This window comes from Triturus cristatus, chromosome 4_1, assembly GCF_964204655.1.
Source record: "Triturus cristatus chromosome 4_1, aTriCri1.1, whole genome shotgun sequence".
Classification (NCBI taxonomy): domain Eukaryota; kingdom Metazoa; phylum Chordata; class Amphibia; order Caudata; family Salamandridae; genus Triturus; species Triturus cristatus.
The window spans coordinates 590,019,053-590,036,899 of record NC_140585.1 but is presented as its reverse complement, the minus strand read 5'-3'; the positions used below and the strand labels follow the sequence as shown (position 1 = coordinate 590,036,899).

The 17,847-nt window shown below is 43.2% G+C and overlaps 1 protein-coding gene across 1 annotated transcript in view; it reads left to right on the top strand.

Annotated features, from left to right (window-relative positions):
* MEIG1 (meiosis/spermiogenesis associated 1) overlaps positions 1-17,847 on the top strand; it is a 203,140-nt gene that overhangs the window by 177,047 nt on the left and 8,246 nt on the right. Inside the window, exon 2 of the mRNA XM_085650588.1 lies at positions 2,620-2,785. Within this exon, the coding sequence (XP_085506714.1) occupies positions 2,624-2,785 (162 nt within the window). The 5' untranslated portion in view covers positions 2,620-2,623. The remainder of the gene's footprint in view (positions 1-2,619; positions 2,786-17,847) is intronic.

Sequence of the window (17,847 nt, the reverse complement as noted above, 5' to 3'; positions counted from 1 at the left end):
TGGGTCTACAGGGAAATGCCCGGCGGAGCTAGTACTAGGGAGGACAAGCAGAACGAGGCTGCCGCAGGTAGAAGGACTGACCGCGCCAGGGCACGAGAGCGTGGCAGCAAAAGATGAGGCGGCTAAGAGAAAAATGAAAGAATATGCTGACGGCAGACGACATGCCATCAAATCACACCTCCATGAAGGAGATACTGTAGTAGTCCGACAGAGACAACAACGGAAGTCGGACAGTCCATTCGCCCAAGACCCGTTGACGATAACACAAGTGAAAGGAACAATGATAACAGCAGAATCAGACAGCCGACGAATAACAAGAAACAGCTCACATTTCAAAGGCCTAAAAGAAGAAAAGGACGAAGAGCAAGTGACAGGCATCGAAGAGACAACAAAAAGGGAGTGCAATGGAGCAGGTGCAGCAGAAGCCACCAGGCCAAAGGAGGGCCAAGGACTCGTGACGAGGCCGAGAAGAGACATTGTGAGACCAAAGAGACTAATAGAAGAAATGTGAGATGCCGCTCTAGGCAGCATCTCACGGGTCACACCCATCGACACCTTCACATCTTGCAACAGACTCTACCAAACAAACTGTCCCACTTCTGATTACTAACTAATGCTACTGTCGTAACGTCTTTGTGACAAAGGGGGGAGATGTAGTGTCCTGAGGGATGGACACTAGGACCTGTGAGAGGGCGAGGGGCAGGACAGGTCACCGGACACCAGTTCCGGTCAGGGGAAGCCAGGGGGCAGAACACAGGAAGCAGGGAAGGAGATAGGACGAGCAGCATGCTGGCTGCAGATAATGCACAATAAAGAAATACCTACTTACTCGGTGTTGTGGTGATCCTTGCAGCAGAAGCGACGCGACACTGGGCTCCCCTAAATATGTAATAAACGGATCACAGGTGGTTCAAAACGAGGCAGCCAGGAAACTCCGAGGCATACCCAGACAAGATTCAGCGAACGTCTCATTGAAACTGCTGCACTGGCTGCCGATCCAAGTCAGGATCAAATTCAAATCCTTATGTCTAACCCTCAAAGCCATGAACTGCAAGGGACCAGCCCTACTGAGAAAACTCATCACCCCATATGACCCCGGAAGGTCTCTTAGATCCGCCTCAGACCTGCTCATGAAGACGACAAGGATAAAAATATCCAGATGGAGAGGAAGATCGTTTTTGCATCTGGTTCCAAGCTGTGGAACTCCTTGCCTAAAGAAATGCGTCTGTTAAGAGATGAAATAATATTTAGAAAAAAATAAAAAACATGGCTCTTCCCTTAATGATTCTTATTTCCCTCACACATCACCGCTTCTCCTCAGCGCTGGGAAGCACTCGGGCAGCAATGAAATCTATAAATCCATAAAGATAAACTGCCACAAATAGTACTTTCGAGGTCCAGTATGACTCAGTGCTAGCCTAAATCACAGCAATGGCTCATGATCAGACAGGCATGGCTTAAAATCAGACAGTGCAGACATTTCTGGCCAAAGACCACACACGCTAGGTCAAGATCACTTTAAGTGTTAGGGGCTGCATACATATTTAAGTGGGTCATAGGATCAAAAAGGATATGAATTACTATTTGTGTTATGCTACATATGCAGTAGGAATCTGCACATATGGGAAATAAAAATGTACTAACAAGGACAGTGCAAGCACAAAATGAATATTCAACAGATGGCAGAAGTGCGTTTGTATCATGTCCCACCCCTAGCACAGTACACTAGCCACACCCCTTAGTTATTTAGAAGAGTATCTTCTACACTTATTTTTTCGCATTTAAAGCATTGTCTCTGTGCAGGTTTCTGTGTCGCTATACGGCAGCCGATCTCCAAACCTGTTTGCCAAACCTGTAGAGATACATGCAGGAGAGGCTGCACAACAGGGCTATCATAACTCATGAACTCTGGTCTTGCTCAAAGAAAAACAAACTTCTGGATCGAAGTATTAGATAGCATACATATATCTCTACCTGTCATAGATAGCCCAATGCCCTGATGTGATCCTGTTAGGGAGCCTAGGCGAAACCACATATCACATAGCAAACCACAAAGCAGAAGTCAAATAATTAGAGGCCATTTTGTGCAAAAGTGCTGGAAACTATCGTGCCCCAAGACATTTACGGTCCTCAGCATTTCAGTCATGAGGGCAGACATGTAAGTAGATTAACACAAAGGCACGGGTATTTTTGTAGCACTATGGAAGTCAGAGGGAGGTAGAGAGGGCAGGCGAAGAAAACAGAAGAGAAAAGTGTGCACAGGTTGCATACAGGGAGGGCTCTGAAGTAAGATTCTTTACTTAATCATTGAAAGCAGTAATGCACACCTCATGGTTGTAGAATGTTGTTTAAAAAAATACAATGAAAATACTAAAAGATTAACCAACTCTGTTCCTACAAAGAAACGACATATTTGCAAGTAGTTATCAGCATAGGACAATGGTCAGTGTGTAACCAAATGTACAATGTTATGCAAATATTTTATTTTGAGTATTTAATAAAATGCTCACCTGGCCAAAACTGGCAAATGTAGCGCTGTACAACAAAAACATCAATACTGATTTACCAAATAGACCCTATTAACAAGGCAATCACTCAAATAAACAATTGTCTTTTCAGAAACATGTCCGAGGAAGATATTGGAGCCATGGCTGTATCTGATCATAAACCCAAATCAATGAGCCGTGCAAAGCAATGGTCTGATGAAATAGAAAATCTCTACCGGTTTCAGCAAGCTGGCTACAGAGATGAAATTGAATATAAGCAAGTAAAACAAGTAGAACTGGTAAGTAAAACGAAATGAACTGAACTGGTAGTAAAATGAATAGATCTTGGTTAACAGTAACACCAGACTTAAATGTGCTTATCGTGCTGGGATTTATTGAAAAGTGACTCAGATAATTCTTTTCTTTTATTCATATGCATAGACATCCTGTAATGTATTCAAGAATTGTAAATACTGACATGCTATTGTATCACTAGAACTCAGAATCCAGACAGGGAGTGTTCTATCGGTCATCACAAATTGGAAATACTGACATATTGCCTTGATGAAGCAATGATATGATATCATGAAAGACATGTTAACATTTTGGTCTTTTCTGGCATTAATACACCACTATGTGAAGGAACTTATAAATCGAAAAAAACAATATTACACTGAGTAATGTCATTGTTTGCGAACTTTGTGAATGAAAAGGAGCGAATATTAATGCTGTAAGAAAGACCTCACAAGGTGAGAAGGTCAATTTTTAAAATGCTATCATTTTTTACATAGAATCTTTATCGGGATTGTAGGTAAATACTAGCATAGAACAGTGGAAGGAAAGGAAAATTGGCGTACATCCACAGAAACATTACCTCAACCCAGGGGTATGATAACAGCACACATTACATATGGGGGTTGAGGGCCATTTCTGAAAAACATAGCCGGAGTAATACAGGTGGTATTTGCAATGGGGATTGATAACCAGTATTCTCCCATTCCCAGTACGGAATGCAGACAGGAAGAAAACATTAACAGTGCTGACTCAAAATGCTAATAATATCAGTCCTCCATGTGTTATACTTGTAAAATAGTGTGTGACCCGTGTTGATATTACTAGAGGAAGGTGGGGTAAGGGAATATATAGCCCATGTGTATAATGGTAAGGGGAAAATGGAGAGTCCTTGGGTCTACGAGGCGTGCAGTTCCCACCAGCAAACTATCAAATGGTGGGACTGCCATCAGCACTTATTGGCTGGGAACTCGCCTTGATCCAGGAAATTTACTTTTTCAGTTCAAACACTGGCAATGTGTCCTCTGATTTATATATGATGCACTCGTAAGGCGCGATGTGAAACATTTCCTTAAGCCACAACCCTACCATGGTGACAGTGTCTGATTTCCATTGATGCAAAGCTTAGCGACAGCTAGGGCTGTTGCAAACCACAGACAGGCCATGTTTAGGGGTAATTTACACAGTTTACCTGGGAGCAACGCCAGCAGGTGGAGCTTCGCACAATTCTGCTTGGTGCATTCTAAATGGGCGTCTAGTGCTACCAGTGCAGAAATTTATAGTACCCTAGTTTGAGCCGTACCTCCCTACCGGTACAATTTCATACATGAAAAAAAGCAGTTCCCTAAGACAGCTTTTACCTACCAGTTGAACAAGTTATATAGTGGACAGTCTTGGAAGCATGTGGGTACCTGGGTAAATGTGTAGCAACTGTGTAAGAACATTAAGGTTACTTTTATTCAATGCAAGTTTAAGAATAAATCAAAACATGCTAAGGTTTCTGTAGGTAAAAAAACATCCTTAGTGAGTGTCATAGCCATATAAGTACACCATCAGTTGATATTCTTGAATAGACAAGTGGAATAACTTGTTCACCGGGTGACCAAAGGAAGTCTAAAGTGATGGTGTGAGGTTAAAGATCGTTCTTTAGCAAGATTGTGCAAGACCGAGAGAAACCAAATAAGAGTCAGCTTTAACAATGTCACTGCATGTTTACAGGTGTAAGTATAAATATCAATAGAGATTCTCATATGGGCTCATGATTAGACAAGGTTACATAAATGTTTAAACAAGCCTTAGGCACACACTGTATACAAATTATATACGGTAAATTATTCCCGTTCAGTAGTCATCCTGTTTAGACATTAAAGAGAATATATGTTCCACATGAAAAATAAAGTCATCCAAATCTTTGGCTTCAGACATCGTTTATTCGCAGATCATTTTCAATGTTCATGTAGCCAACACGTGTTTCGTCGGTTTAGCGATTTCATCAGGGCTAAAATAATTAATTAAGATAATAATCAGGAAAACAGACTCCCAAAGTATGCCAAACACATTAGGCAAATACATCACCATCACCAACTATTGTGAGGTTGTGATTATCACATGCATATTTGTGACATGTACATATTTAGTGTATTATCAAGTGACATTTTTAGGGAAAAAGTCAAATAGCTTATATTTGTCTACGACACAGTCTCGTCAGCCTATGCTTCACAGGTAACATTTGGGCTTTTTTCACTTTAGAGAGTATGTAACAACAAATTTAGACGGATTTTTCTCATTTCTTATTTCAAATAGTTTGTGGTACTCTAAGCAAACTGATAAATGGGGATTAATGAGTAAGTGGATGAAACAAATGCAGGAAAAAAGTAAAAATTGTAAATAAGTAGCACCAAAACAGCGCACCAAGCGAGGTCACGGATATTTGTGAACTGCAGGATTAACGGGTATACTGTGTGCAACCTTATAGCGCCATGTGATAATAATCATGTGATAGCTAATCACATTCCTGTTTCTAATAAAATAAGATCAGAAGGCAAGCATGGCCGTACTCGAAGGTCAGTGTGCCACCCAATGCATATTCTTGCCGTGCTGCTTAAATTGGTTATTGTTGGTGATCAATTGACAAAGTCTGTGGCGAACCCACATGAGTAACGTCACAATTAACATATATGTCGACAGCCAAACGTACAATCTGTCTGTTGGGCTATACGGAGGCGCCTAAACCCTTGACACAAGGTCTGATAACAAATAGAATGGACTATGGAAACGCACTACTGTTGTCAATAAATGAAGATCTTATAGACAAACTCCAGGTTCTACAGAACACAGCTGCAAGACTGGTTCTTGACCGTCCATATAGATCACCTTCTGCAGCTTGTCTTAACACTCTCCACTGGCTCCCGATCAAAAAGCGAGTCCGCTTTAAAGTGCTGTGTCTTACGCATAAGTCCATGCATGGAATCGGTCCAAAATATTGGTGTAAAAAGCTGCAGTGGTATCACCCGTCCAGAATGCTACTTTCCAGTGATGCGGCATTGCTAACTCCGTTAAGAATTAACACCGTCAGACAAGGAGGCCGTTCGTTTTCCTTTCTGGCACCATCGCTCTGGAACAAAATGCCTTTCCATCTCCGTAGCATTCGAGAACATGGTAAATTCCGTAAAGAGCTGAAAACCTGGCTCTATGTCAATTAGCCTTATTCGTCCACTCGAGCAATCTGCAAGCGCCATGAGACTCATGTTGAGTGATATGTGCGCGATATAAATTCTCTTGATTTGATTTGATACTGCAGTAATCAAAAGTGGTTATTAACTTGACTTATCCAATATTATGCCCCCAGTATATAGGGTCGTCAGTATGTGGCAACCGTAAGTAGCCTATATCTCCGTTATGCGACATTTAGTCTGTCTATCTGTAATACGCTATAATTCATTGTTGGCAAAGGGTGATAAGCTTGACTCACCTGATATATAAAATTGTTAGTGCTCCCAGTATCTAGGGTAGTCCAGGAGTAACCAAATGTTCGTAGGTGTAGACTTAGTAGAAATCTTAAAAACCAAATTAAAAGGTCGAGAGTCAGTTGTTGCAAATTAAGCAGCAACCGTAAATATAGCCTACATAGCAGATATGCGATAATACATCGTAAGTGACCAAGCAGTTTAATTGACTCACCCCAAATTTGTTATTAATAAGGATCCCAGTGTATGGGGTAATCCCGATAAATCCAAAGTATTCAGAAGGACGTAAAGGTCCGAGTGCGGTCCCTGAAATATAACAGTAACATCTAAGAGTGAGCTTAGAGAAAATAGGAAGGAAATATCCTACGTGCTCGCGTGCTTACCTCTAACACTCCTCTCGTGGCATGACCATTGGCGTACTGCGTACGCGCCATGTTAGGTCATGATTATAAAGGACGAGAAGAGAGAAAACAGACGATTGCTATGTAGGCTCGGAGCTAGTACTGGCCTTGGAAATCTGACTCCATATTGGAACGGGTGGTTGTGAGTTGCAATACATGAGTGCTTCACAATATTTAAAGATTGGGTTTCATAGTTAATCGTATAGATCTTTATATAAATTAATGTAAATTCATTATCGGAGCAACGCAAAAATGATAAAATAATTATTATATAAATCCCTCTAATGTAGGAACTCAAAAGAGGCAGGACTACCACCTTGTAAATGAAAGCCTAGCATTAGTTATTGGCGTTATATTAACGTTGATGTTAGTAATAAATACTCAAGGTCTAGGTTGTGTTTAATAAACGATATAATCTTATGTCTATTTGACAGAGTATGGTTCTCCAGAGATCGAGATTGATGAATACGGTTGGACTCTCTAATAAGAATTATAGTTGCTAATAGACCAAAATGATAGTAATTTCCTGGTATGGCTATAAGGTAAAGGCAAACTTAGGACAAGGGAACAAAGAGATTCCATGGTAAGAGGTCTAGGTTTAAGGGCATAGTAATTACAGATAAAGTAGTGGTTGGGCATATTCACCGTGCATGAATAACCTAGAACTAGTGACCTCACATAGGTGACCCAAACCTAGTACTTAAAGATACATTGTAAATCTTGAAGACATGTACTGAAAGTAACAGTTATCATCAAACATAGTAGCTAATAGCAGTCCAGAAACCACATAACCACACGTATAGATATCTCAAATTTAATTTTTTATTTTTTAGCAGACTAAGGGGCATATGCATCAACATTAGCATTTGCGATTCCTTATTAGCGTAAAATAAGGATTCGCTAATAAGGAATAGCAAAAGGCTATGCATGTAGGAATCGCTATTCAAATAGCGATTCCTTAACTTTCCTTAATTGCTACTAGCAAATAGCGATTAGCAATTAAGGAATGCCGTCCCAATCATTCCTATGGGCCTCCAGGCCCATAGGAATGAATCGGAGATTGCATGAGCAAATAGCGAGTACCAGTAGGTTCTCGCAAATTGCTCATGCAATTTCAAGGGTGCAAGGGTGTCAAAATGACACCCTATAGCACCCCTGAAAATGATATGTGCACATATGTTGCACACACACATGCTCTAAGGGCATGTGTGTGCGCAACATGAAACTTTGAAAAATGCACAAAAGTGCATTTTTCAAAGTTTTTGCAAATTACCATGCAGTTCATCTTCATGGTAATTTGCTCCCCCTATTAGCGAAATCGCTAATTTTTTAACTTTGATGCATTGCATTTAAGGAATCTCACTTTGGGATTCCTTAAATGCAATCGCTATTTAAGGATTCGGTATTTAAGGAATCCCTATTTAAAGAATCGCTATTTAAGGATTCCTTAAATAGCGATTTTTGCTTTTGGGTTGATGCATTGGGATTGGGTATTTTTTACTTAATACCGGGAGCTATTAGCGAATCGGTATTTTACCGACTGGATTTTGGGTTGATGCATGAGGCTGATTGTAGGTTATTGTGGCAAAGAAGGTCACATACATAAAACATTAACATATCAGTCACCTAGGAGGTATTTAGACAAAAATAAGAGCGGCACATGTACTGAGACAATTACACAACAATCCTTGGATTTAGTCCACAACACACAGAAGAGTGATGATAACAGGAACAAGTTTTGACTTGATGTGATAGATCCTTTATTCGTGATTATGTGCAACACAGCTAAAGCGTTTCACCCTTGCGGGCTTCTTCAGGGCTGCATATGTAACAAAAGCAACACTATCACAAACTTTGTGCATAAGCAACTAATTACAAAAACACAATATCTTACGATAACACATATTTACAACATATAAACAAACAAGGAAAATATACACATCTGATTAAACGATATTTGTGCCAAATCAAAACAAGACAAATAGTTTCTCCAGACATATAAAAGATATCTTATATACAATGTATTGAGACTTTTCATTTACAGACACATTAATGCTACACCCTCTTAAATCAAAAAATGGCAAGGGAAAAGGCCTGAACAAAAGGCAAAAGCCATTGGTCCTAGGGAGAAAGAACAACAACACGAAGGAGTATGAAGGAAGAGGATAAAAGACAAAGGAGGTGATAGGGCAACAAAAGAAAATTAAGAAAATAAACCAAATAATGTAGGAGCATAACGATCACAAAAAAACAGAACTCGACAATGTGGCAAAATGAAACACGAAAACATAATAATGATAATGGGTAAGTACTGCTGACATTATAGATGGGTAGGAACTATACTATAAGGCGATGCCTTTACCGGTCTCGTGCTCTAATTGACCCACTACGCTCAAATATTCAGAATGAGCGTGAGCACCAGCAAACAAAGGAAGTACATGTAGTTCCATAGTATGACGCAAAAAACCACACCTAGGTTGACTGAATAAAACCTATTAGGTGAAATGGGGAAGTCCTGTCTGCTCGCGCTTAATACCCACCAAAAAGTGATCCAGCTAGCAAGGATATTACACGATATTCGCCCAGGTTGGTAGATGAAACTTTGTGCAGGTTCCTAGCACAAATATACAAAATTTAAACGACGAAAAACAGAAATGTTATGATTCTACCATCCGATAGTTGGAAAACGTGTACCACACTTTTATAGCCGTACAACGAATTCAAAAATAAAAACAAACAAGAATAAGAAAAGATTAGCAAGGGTTAAACACCAGAAAGAACCCGACAAACATACACAAGTGTAGACAAATTGACAGAGGACAAATAAATGAAACCAATACGGCCATGCTTGGATCCAAAAGAACGATCCAGGCACATAAATTCATATAGCGTGTCCCGTCCAAAACTAACAAGACATGCCATAGTGCAAACTCATTGGTGCAATAGAAAGTAAGAGCAAACACACCCGTGCGAGCAAGGTGCAAGCTCCACTCAAGGCAGTGTAACACAAATGATACACACACCCAATGTGGAAATAAAAAAGGCCAACAAGCCCAGCATGCCTTGAATGTGCATACAGTGCTGACCATGCCAGCAATCACAACTAGAAAAATCGTAGCTAACAGTAGAGGTTCACGAAGGGTAGCATCGCAAACCCAAGGGCATTAAGTGTCGCGCTATACCGCCGAACAAAAATTTAAAACACATACGTAAAGAATGTTAAAGCATCGGTCTATAAAGTGGATAGAACGTAGCACCTGCAAGCCCAGCAGGACACTCACTTGTATACGGGCGACAAACCTACTCCTTCCACGTCTGTTTCCAAAAGACCCGCCATTCCGTTTGTATGGGCATTAAGTAGCCAACCAGACGTGACGTTAGCAAAAAGTCAAACTTATATCAGGTGCAGTGTGAAAAGCAATCCTGATTTGAACTACAGCGCAAACCGAGACTATCATCTTTGTAGTAGAATCATGGTCCTTTTGCGCATCAAATACAAGACGTCGAAACCGCGTATCGCACAAAATCACAGCCACAAATAGAGGGATCAACGTAAAATATATATATATATATATATATATATATATATATATATATATATATTATATATATATATATATAAAATAAAGTTAGAATAACCAGAATAATAATATATTATATAAAGTATAAAATGGTAACCAACTTGAAAAAAACGAAAATTGAGTGAATAGAGTCTCGAACCTCATATGTCCATATGCAAACCGCGGGTTTCTAATGAGCTGCTCAAGCTCCGAGTACCAGGACTGGTTCGACATATATCGGGGAAAAAAATCCACGCACATCATAAATGCAGGCTAATTCAGAATGGGTAAGTTACTTACCTGTAATCCTAGTTCTCTTCCAGGGGTATCCTCATCAAAGTCATAAGCACTGAATATTCCCGCCCATGTGCGGGGACCCCGGAAATAATAAAAATATATATGTAAAAAACATACATATATACAGCTCTGTATATGTATAAACATATATCATTTTTTCCAAGCAAATGCAGCCCCTAAAAAAGAAGGCTAGGCAATGTCCAATAAAACATATAGGTATAATAAAACACCTAAATCTCTTTTTTTTTTTTTTTTTTAATGAGGTAAACACTCATGAGAAAGCAAAATAAAAAGAGAAAAACTGTGGGAAACACAGATCCACAACACATTGCTAGCCTGCAGGCTGCATTGCAATACAATACCATAGAGACTAAAAAGCCCTGTATAGGTAAAAACTGGCACCGTGCCTTTAAGGCAGCCCTGGCTTCCATATCCCATCATGCCTCAGGGGTGACAGTTAGGTCAGTTGTTCTTTGCGGGACCGTAGTCCTAAACACAAAGATATATCCTTTCCATAATGAATCATACACTTCTTCTCATTTGCCTGGGGAGGTGGGTGAGTTGCTTATGACTTTGATGAGGATACCCCTGGAAGAGAACTAGGATTACAGGTAAGTAACTTACCCTTCTCTTCCAGGGGATCCTCATCAATAGTTATAAGCACTGAATAGAGTAGCAAGCTCACCTTCCACCTGCAGGCAAATGAAAAAAAGATTGTACCACACATGGAGAAAGAGAATCATGAAAATGATTATGTATGGAACAGATTCCTCAAGGAGGCTTGTCCTACTTGAGTGTCTGCTCTGGTGTCCGAGTCCAGACAATAGTGTCTGGTAAAGGTGTGGACAGATCTCCAAGTGGCTGCCTTGCAGATCTCGGAGAGTGGGACATTATTGAGAAAAGCAGCGGTAGCCGCTTTTCCTCTTGTCGAATGAGCTTTAGGGCGCGCCCCCAATGGTTTCTGAGCCAGTTGGTAGGCCAATGTAATACATGAAACAATCCACCTAACAATGGAACGTTTAGATGCAGCAAAGCCCATACGGACAACCCCATAGTTCACAAACAGTTGATCAGATTTCCTGACATTCTTAGTCCTATCTAGATAGAATTTTAGGACCCTTTTAACATCTAGAGAATGCAACGTCCTCTCTGCCGGAGAGGAGGGGTTGGGAAAAAAGGTTGGTAAGGAGATGGTTTGGTTTACATGAAACTCCGATACCACCTTAGGAAGGAACGAGGGATGAGTTCTCATCACTACCCTATTGAGATGAAACGTAGTGTAGGGTTCTTTAGAACAGAGGGCCTGTATCTCACTGACCCTCCGTGCTGAAGTGATGGCTATTAAAAAGGCTGTCTTCCATGTGAGGTGCTGTAGGGTAGCCTTATGAATAGGCTCAAAGGGAGAACCCATGAGCCTTGACAGAACCAAGTTTAGCTCCCAGGAAGGAGAGGGAGGTCTAACAGGGGGATAGACTTTCTTGAGACCTTGCAAGAAATCCTTCACCACCTGCACCTTAAAAAATGACTGCTGTGAAGGCGAACGCCTGTATGCTGTTATGGCTGCTAGGTGAACCTTTATGGATGAAAATTTCAACCCTGCCCTCGCTAAATGTAGAAGATAGGGCAAAATTACATCCTCCTGGCATTTAGTTGGATCATAATGACGCTGAGCACACCATATATAAAACCTTTTCCACTTACAGAAGTAGGAGTGTCTTGTCGAAGGCCTCCTGGCTTCCTTCAGTATGGACATACACTCTTGAGGGAGGTTCAGATGGCCATACTGGAGGACTTCAGGAGCCATGCTGTTAAGCTCAGCGAGGGAAGGCTGGGATGGTAAATCTTCCCCCGCATCTTGGACAACAAGTCCGGCCTGCACGGCAGCCGCTTGTGGGGGCGGATCGACATGTGTAGGAGATCCGTGTACCACCACTGCCTCGGCCAGTCCGGTGCTATGAGTATCATCTTGGCTAATGAATTCTGCAACTTGGTCACCACCTTGAGGATTAGTGGGAGAGGCGGAAAAGCCTACACAAATGTCATTGACCAATTGATCAAAAGGGCATTCCCTAGGGATCCTGGTCGATGGTATCTTGAGGCGAAGCCTCGGCATTTTGTGTTTTGCTCGTCCGCGAAGAGGTCCACTTGCGGACGCCCCCATTCCCCGAAGATGTCTTCTAACACCTCGTCGTTTATTACCCAGTCCTCTGGTTCTTGAAAATGCCGACTGAGTAAGTCCGCTTGCACATTGAGTTCTCCTGGTAGGTGCACCGCTTTCAATGAGATGTTCCTTGCTAGGATCCAGTGCCACAGGGACTGAGCTTCCAGCGAGAGCGTCCTGGATCGAGTACCCCCCTGCTTGTTCAGGTAGTACATTGTGGTGGTATTGTCCGTCTGCACTAGAATGGTACTCGTTGTGATCGCAGGCAGGAACGCTTTGAGGGCTAGGTGGACTGCCCTGAGCTCCAGCATGTTGATGTGGTACAACTGCTCGCTGCTGGACCACTGTCCCTGAGTTTGCAGAGACCCAAAATGCGCACCCCATCCCTGAAGGGATGCGTCGGTGATTAAGGTCTGAGTTGGGGGCTCTTAATGGAAGGGGATCCCCACTTGTAGATTCATTGGCTTCAACCACCACTTGACTGACTGCTTGGCTGCAGAGGAGAGGCAAACTTTTTCTACCCACAGGGAGTTCCTTTGATCCCATTTGTCCTCGAGATCTTGCTGGAGAGGACGCATCCTTAGCCTGGCATTGGGTACTAGGAAAATGCAGGATGCCATGGCCCCTAGCAGAGATGAGATTTGCCTTGCCGACGACAGATTGTTGGTTATAATCTGCCTGCCTTTTAGAATAATGGATGACTGTCTTTCCTCCGAAGGAAACACTTTTCCTACTCCGGCGTCTATAGTTGCACCCAGGTAGTGGATCCTCTGCGTTGGTGAAAAATTGGACTTTTTGGCATTCACTCTGAGACCCAACTTGCGACACAAGTTCAGGCATAGCGACAGCTGTGACCGCACATTCTGAGGCGATGAGCCCTTTATTAGCCAGTCGTCTAGGTAGGGATAGACGAAGACTCCTGCGCGCCTCAGAGCAGCCGCTACTACTGCCACGCATTTTGTGAATACTCGAGGAGCTGACTTCAGGCCAAATGGGAGGACTTTGAACTGATAGTGAGAGTTGCCTACCACAAACCTGAGAAATTTTCGATGATCCCGCAGGATGGGAATATGGAAATATGCGTCCTGAAGGTCCAGCGAACACATCCAATCGCCCATCCGGAGAAGAGGATATATTTGGTGGAGCGCCAGCATGCGAAATTTTTCCTTTCTTATGTGTTTGTTCAGTATCCGTAGGTCTAAAATGGGTCTGAACTCTGCCTTCACACTCCTCTTTTGAATGAGAAAGTATCTGGAGTAAACTCCCTTTCCTCTTTGGTTTTTGGGCACCTTTTCTATTGCAGATTTGAGTAGAAGCGTCGCTACCTCTTCTCTGAGCTGCTTCAGATGCTGGGATGAATTGACAGGAGGAATTGATGGGGGGTGACTTCTGAAACGAAGTGAGTACCCATGACGCAGTATATTCAGGACCCACTTGTCCTTTGTGATGGATTGCCACTCTGGAAGATGATGTGCAACACTTCCTCCCACCGGAGCGGTGGACAGCATCGGAGGAAGCGGCTTCTCATTGCTTCCCCGGAGCTTTGTTTCCAGCATTAGACTGCCTGTTGTTACCCCGTCCCCTGGATGGTTTGCGGGACTGGTATTGCTGTTTCTTTTGACCTTGCTGGTCCTGGTTCTTTTGCCAATGAGGGGTTTGAACCCTCTGTTGGTAATTGCGCCTGTCATTTCCCTTGCGGCGTCGAAACTCTTTTCTCTTTTCAAGCCCGACGGCTTTCATGGTCTCCAGCTCTGCCTTTATACGGGCCATTTCTTCATCTGCATGGGACCCAAAAAGAGAACTACCGGAGAAAGGCAGATTTAGAATTCTTGCCTGCGCTTCCGGTTTCAAGGCCGTCAATCTAAGCCAAGATGATCTTCTGGCTGTGATCCCGTGTGCATATTCATGCGCTGCCAGTGTTGCCCCGTCCGCCGCTGCACTTATGACCTGGTTAGAAACCAGTCTTCCCTCATGCAAAATTTCTTCAAAGTCCCGTCTGTCCTCTGATGGAACTTTGTCAATGAACCTCTGAAGAGAGTCCCATAATGATCTATCATAGCGCCCCAGAAGCGCTGAGGCACTGGCCACCTTTAAGCTCGAGGATGCTGAGCCGCAAACTTTCCTCCCCAGGAGTCTTGCGTCTTACTGTCTTTATCTGGTGGCACAGTTGAAGACCCAGCTACTGCATGTGTCTTCCTGGCAGCGGCGGTGATGACAGAGTCCGGTGGAGGATCCGATTTTAGAAATAGAGGATCCTCCGGAGCTGGACAGTACTTTTTTAGAATCCTCGCCGGCGCCGTTTTGGTGGTTGCTGGCGTGAGAAAAATATCCATTACTGGTTGCAACAAACCAGGGACTAACGGCAATAACGGGCGTGACACTGTGCGTTCATGAAGAGTTTCAAAGATTATGGATGAAGTGGTCTCCTGAACCGGCATAGGGATATTTAATTTTGCAGCTCCTCTACACAACACTTCCTGAAACGTAGAAATATCATCCACCGGAGATACCCGAGAGGGTGGCGTCTCCGAGAGTGTCGGTGAATAATCCCTTCTGGATGATCTAGAAGAAGGGGAGGTAGAAGGGGTCCTACGGCGCCTTCTCTCTGATCTGGTCGACTTTCTTCTGCGGGAGGAAGACCTGGATCGCCTTCTTGGTGTTCTAGAGTGACCTTGAGATTCTCTTCCCCGAGAACTTGGTCTGATCGGTCTCGCTGGGAATTCAATGCCCCTTAATCTTGTTAGTGATGCCCTTACTGCGTCAGGCATAGCAGAGTCCTGAGGCATCTCCCTTACGGGACTCTGAGGTACCGCATTGTCCTCTTCCTGCGAACTTTCCTCTCTTGCAGGTACTGGAGATTGATGCACAAGCTCTGGTGATTCGGATCTTGAACTTGAGCCCTCTGATCCTGAAGGCGAGATAGAGATAGGACGCGGTGACTCAGGAGCTGTATATATCAGTCTATGAGGGGATTTGCGCCTTGAGACTGGTCGAATCGTAAGGCGAACATGTGACACCTCCTGCGTACCCTCAGCAGAGGGCTGCCTTGACGGTGATAGGCCTATCACCGGAGATCTTGGACTCGAATCCTCGAAGCTCAGAGCTTCTTGTCTCGATGTCGAGATTATCTTCGACGGAGGCCTTATGTACCTCTCCAAAGCTTTGGAGACCTGTGAGGACGGAGGCACCTGCCTCGACGTCGACTCCAACGGAGGCATCTGCCTCGACGTCGACTCCGACGGAGGCCCCTGCCTCGACGTCGGTCTTGACGGAGGCAACTGCCTCGACGTCGACTCTGACGGAGGCCCCTGCCTCGACGTCGGCCTTGACGGAGGCGCCTGCCTCGACGTCGACTCCGACGGAGGCGTCTGCCTCGACGTCGTTCTTTGCGGAGATTTCTGTCTCGACGTCGAAAGCTCCGACGACGTCGAAAGCCTCTTCGCCGACGAACGATGTTTCCTCGACGGCGATCTTGATTTTGACGGCGATCTTGGTCTCGACGTTGACTGTGTAGATCGCCTACGTACTTCTTGCGACGTCGACTGATGTCTCGCAGACCTCGACGTCGTACGATGTCTTTCCTTCGACGACGAACGATATCTCTGTGCAGACGTCGATCGATCCTCTCTTGACGTCGACAGATGCTTTTTCGACGTTGAACTGTGGCGCCGAGTCCTCGACGCCGATCTTTTAGACGCCGTCGACGTCGAACGCATCCGCTTCGACGCTGAATCTAAAGTCGACGATGATTTTCTCTTTGCAGCATGACTTCCCCTTGACTCCTCACCTCTCAGCGACGATCCCGCCGCTGGAGTCTTCGACGCCGACCCCGACGTCGATGGGGAGCAAACAGGGACCAACTGCTTCGACTTCGACCGTTCTGCTAAGCCGTACAGTCTAATCCTCTCCCTCTCCTTTAAAGTCCTTTTGGAAAGGTCTTTACAAAGATGGCATGTTGCTGGAGAGTGAGAATCCGGCAGACAGATAATACACACCTCATGTGTGTCTGAAGCAGCCTTCTTTTTTCCACAAGATGGACATGGAATAAATAAAGAAGGCATTTTTCTGACAAAATAGCAAAAAAATCAGTCAGAAAAACACAGGATACTAACTTCCTCTCAGATGTTATAAGAAGAAGTCCAAAAAATCTTTAAGTTGTAATAATTCTTGACTAAAGAGTCAAAAAAGAAGAGAGCTGAATTCCAGGGTCCTGACTGAAGGAGCCGGAAAGAACAACTGACCTAACTGTCACCCCTGAGGCATGATGGGATATGGAAGCCAGGGCTGCCTTAAAGGCACGGTGCCAGTTTTTACCTATACAGGGCTTTTTAGTCTCTATGGTATTGTATTGCAATGCAGCCTGCAGGCTAGCAATGTGTTGTGGATCTGTGTTTCCCACAGTTTTTCTCTTTTTATTTTGCTTTCTCATGAGTGTTTACCTCATTAAAAAAAAAAAAAAAGAGATTTAGGTGTTTTATTATACCTATATGTTTTATTGGATATGTATTTATACATTGCCTAGCCTTCTTTTTTAGGGGCTGCATTTGCTTGGAAAAAATGATATATGTTTATACATATACAGAGCTGTATATATGTATGTTTTTTACATATATATTTTTATTATTTCCGGGGTCCCCGCACATGGGCGGGAATATTCAGTGCTTATGACTATTGATGAGGATCCCCTGGAAGAGAAAAATCAGAAATTATACAATGCTCTCCAAATGGACTAAATTAACAAACAAAGCATTCACACAGGTGGTTATAGCAACACATGTTTTATGAACTACATAGAAATTAAAATATTGCATTCCAAACTTCACGTTGTCCATCATTCTGATGTAAACTATAAAAACCTAGGAGGTATTGCAGTTCATGGTCGATATTCAGCCCGGTTAGTACGGACCTTAATCGTAATGTCCACAATGCCTCTCTGCGCCGTAAATAGAGTTCCCTTTTCCCCCCTTGGGGATCCATAGTCACGTGATCAATGCCACAAAATTTGAAGCTCCTGTATGCCTCTCGTGCCGGACATTCCATTGCATGGGTGGCAACAGGGCATCATGCATCATTGGACTTGACTGCTCTCATATGTTCCCCCACCCTTTCTTTACATTTACAGAAAATGAGGTATACAACATATTTGGTGTTACATGTAATGTTATGTGTGATGTCAAAATTCTC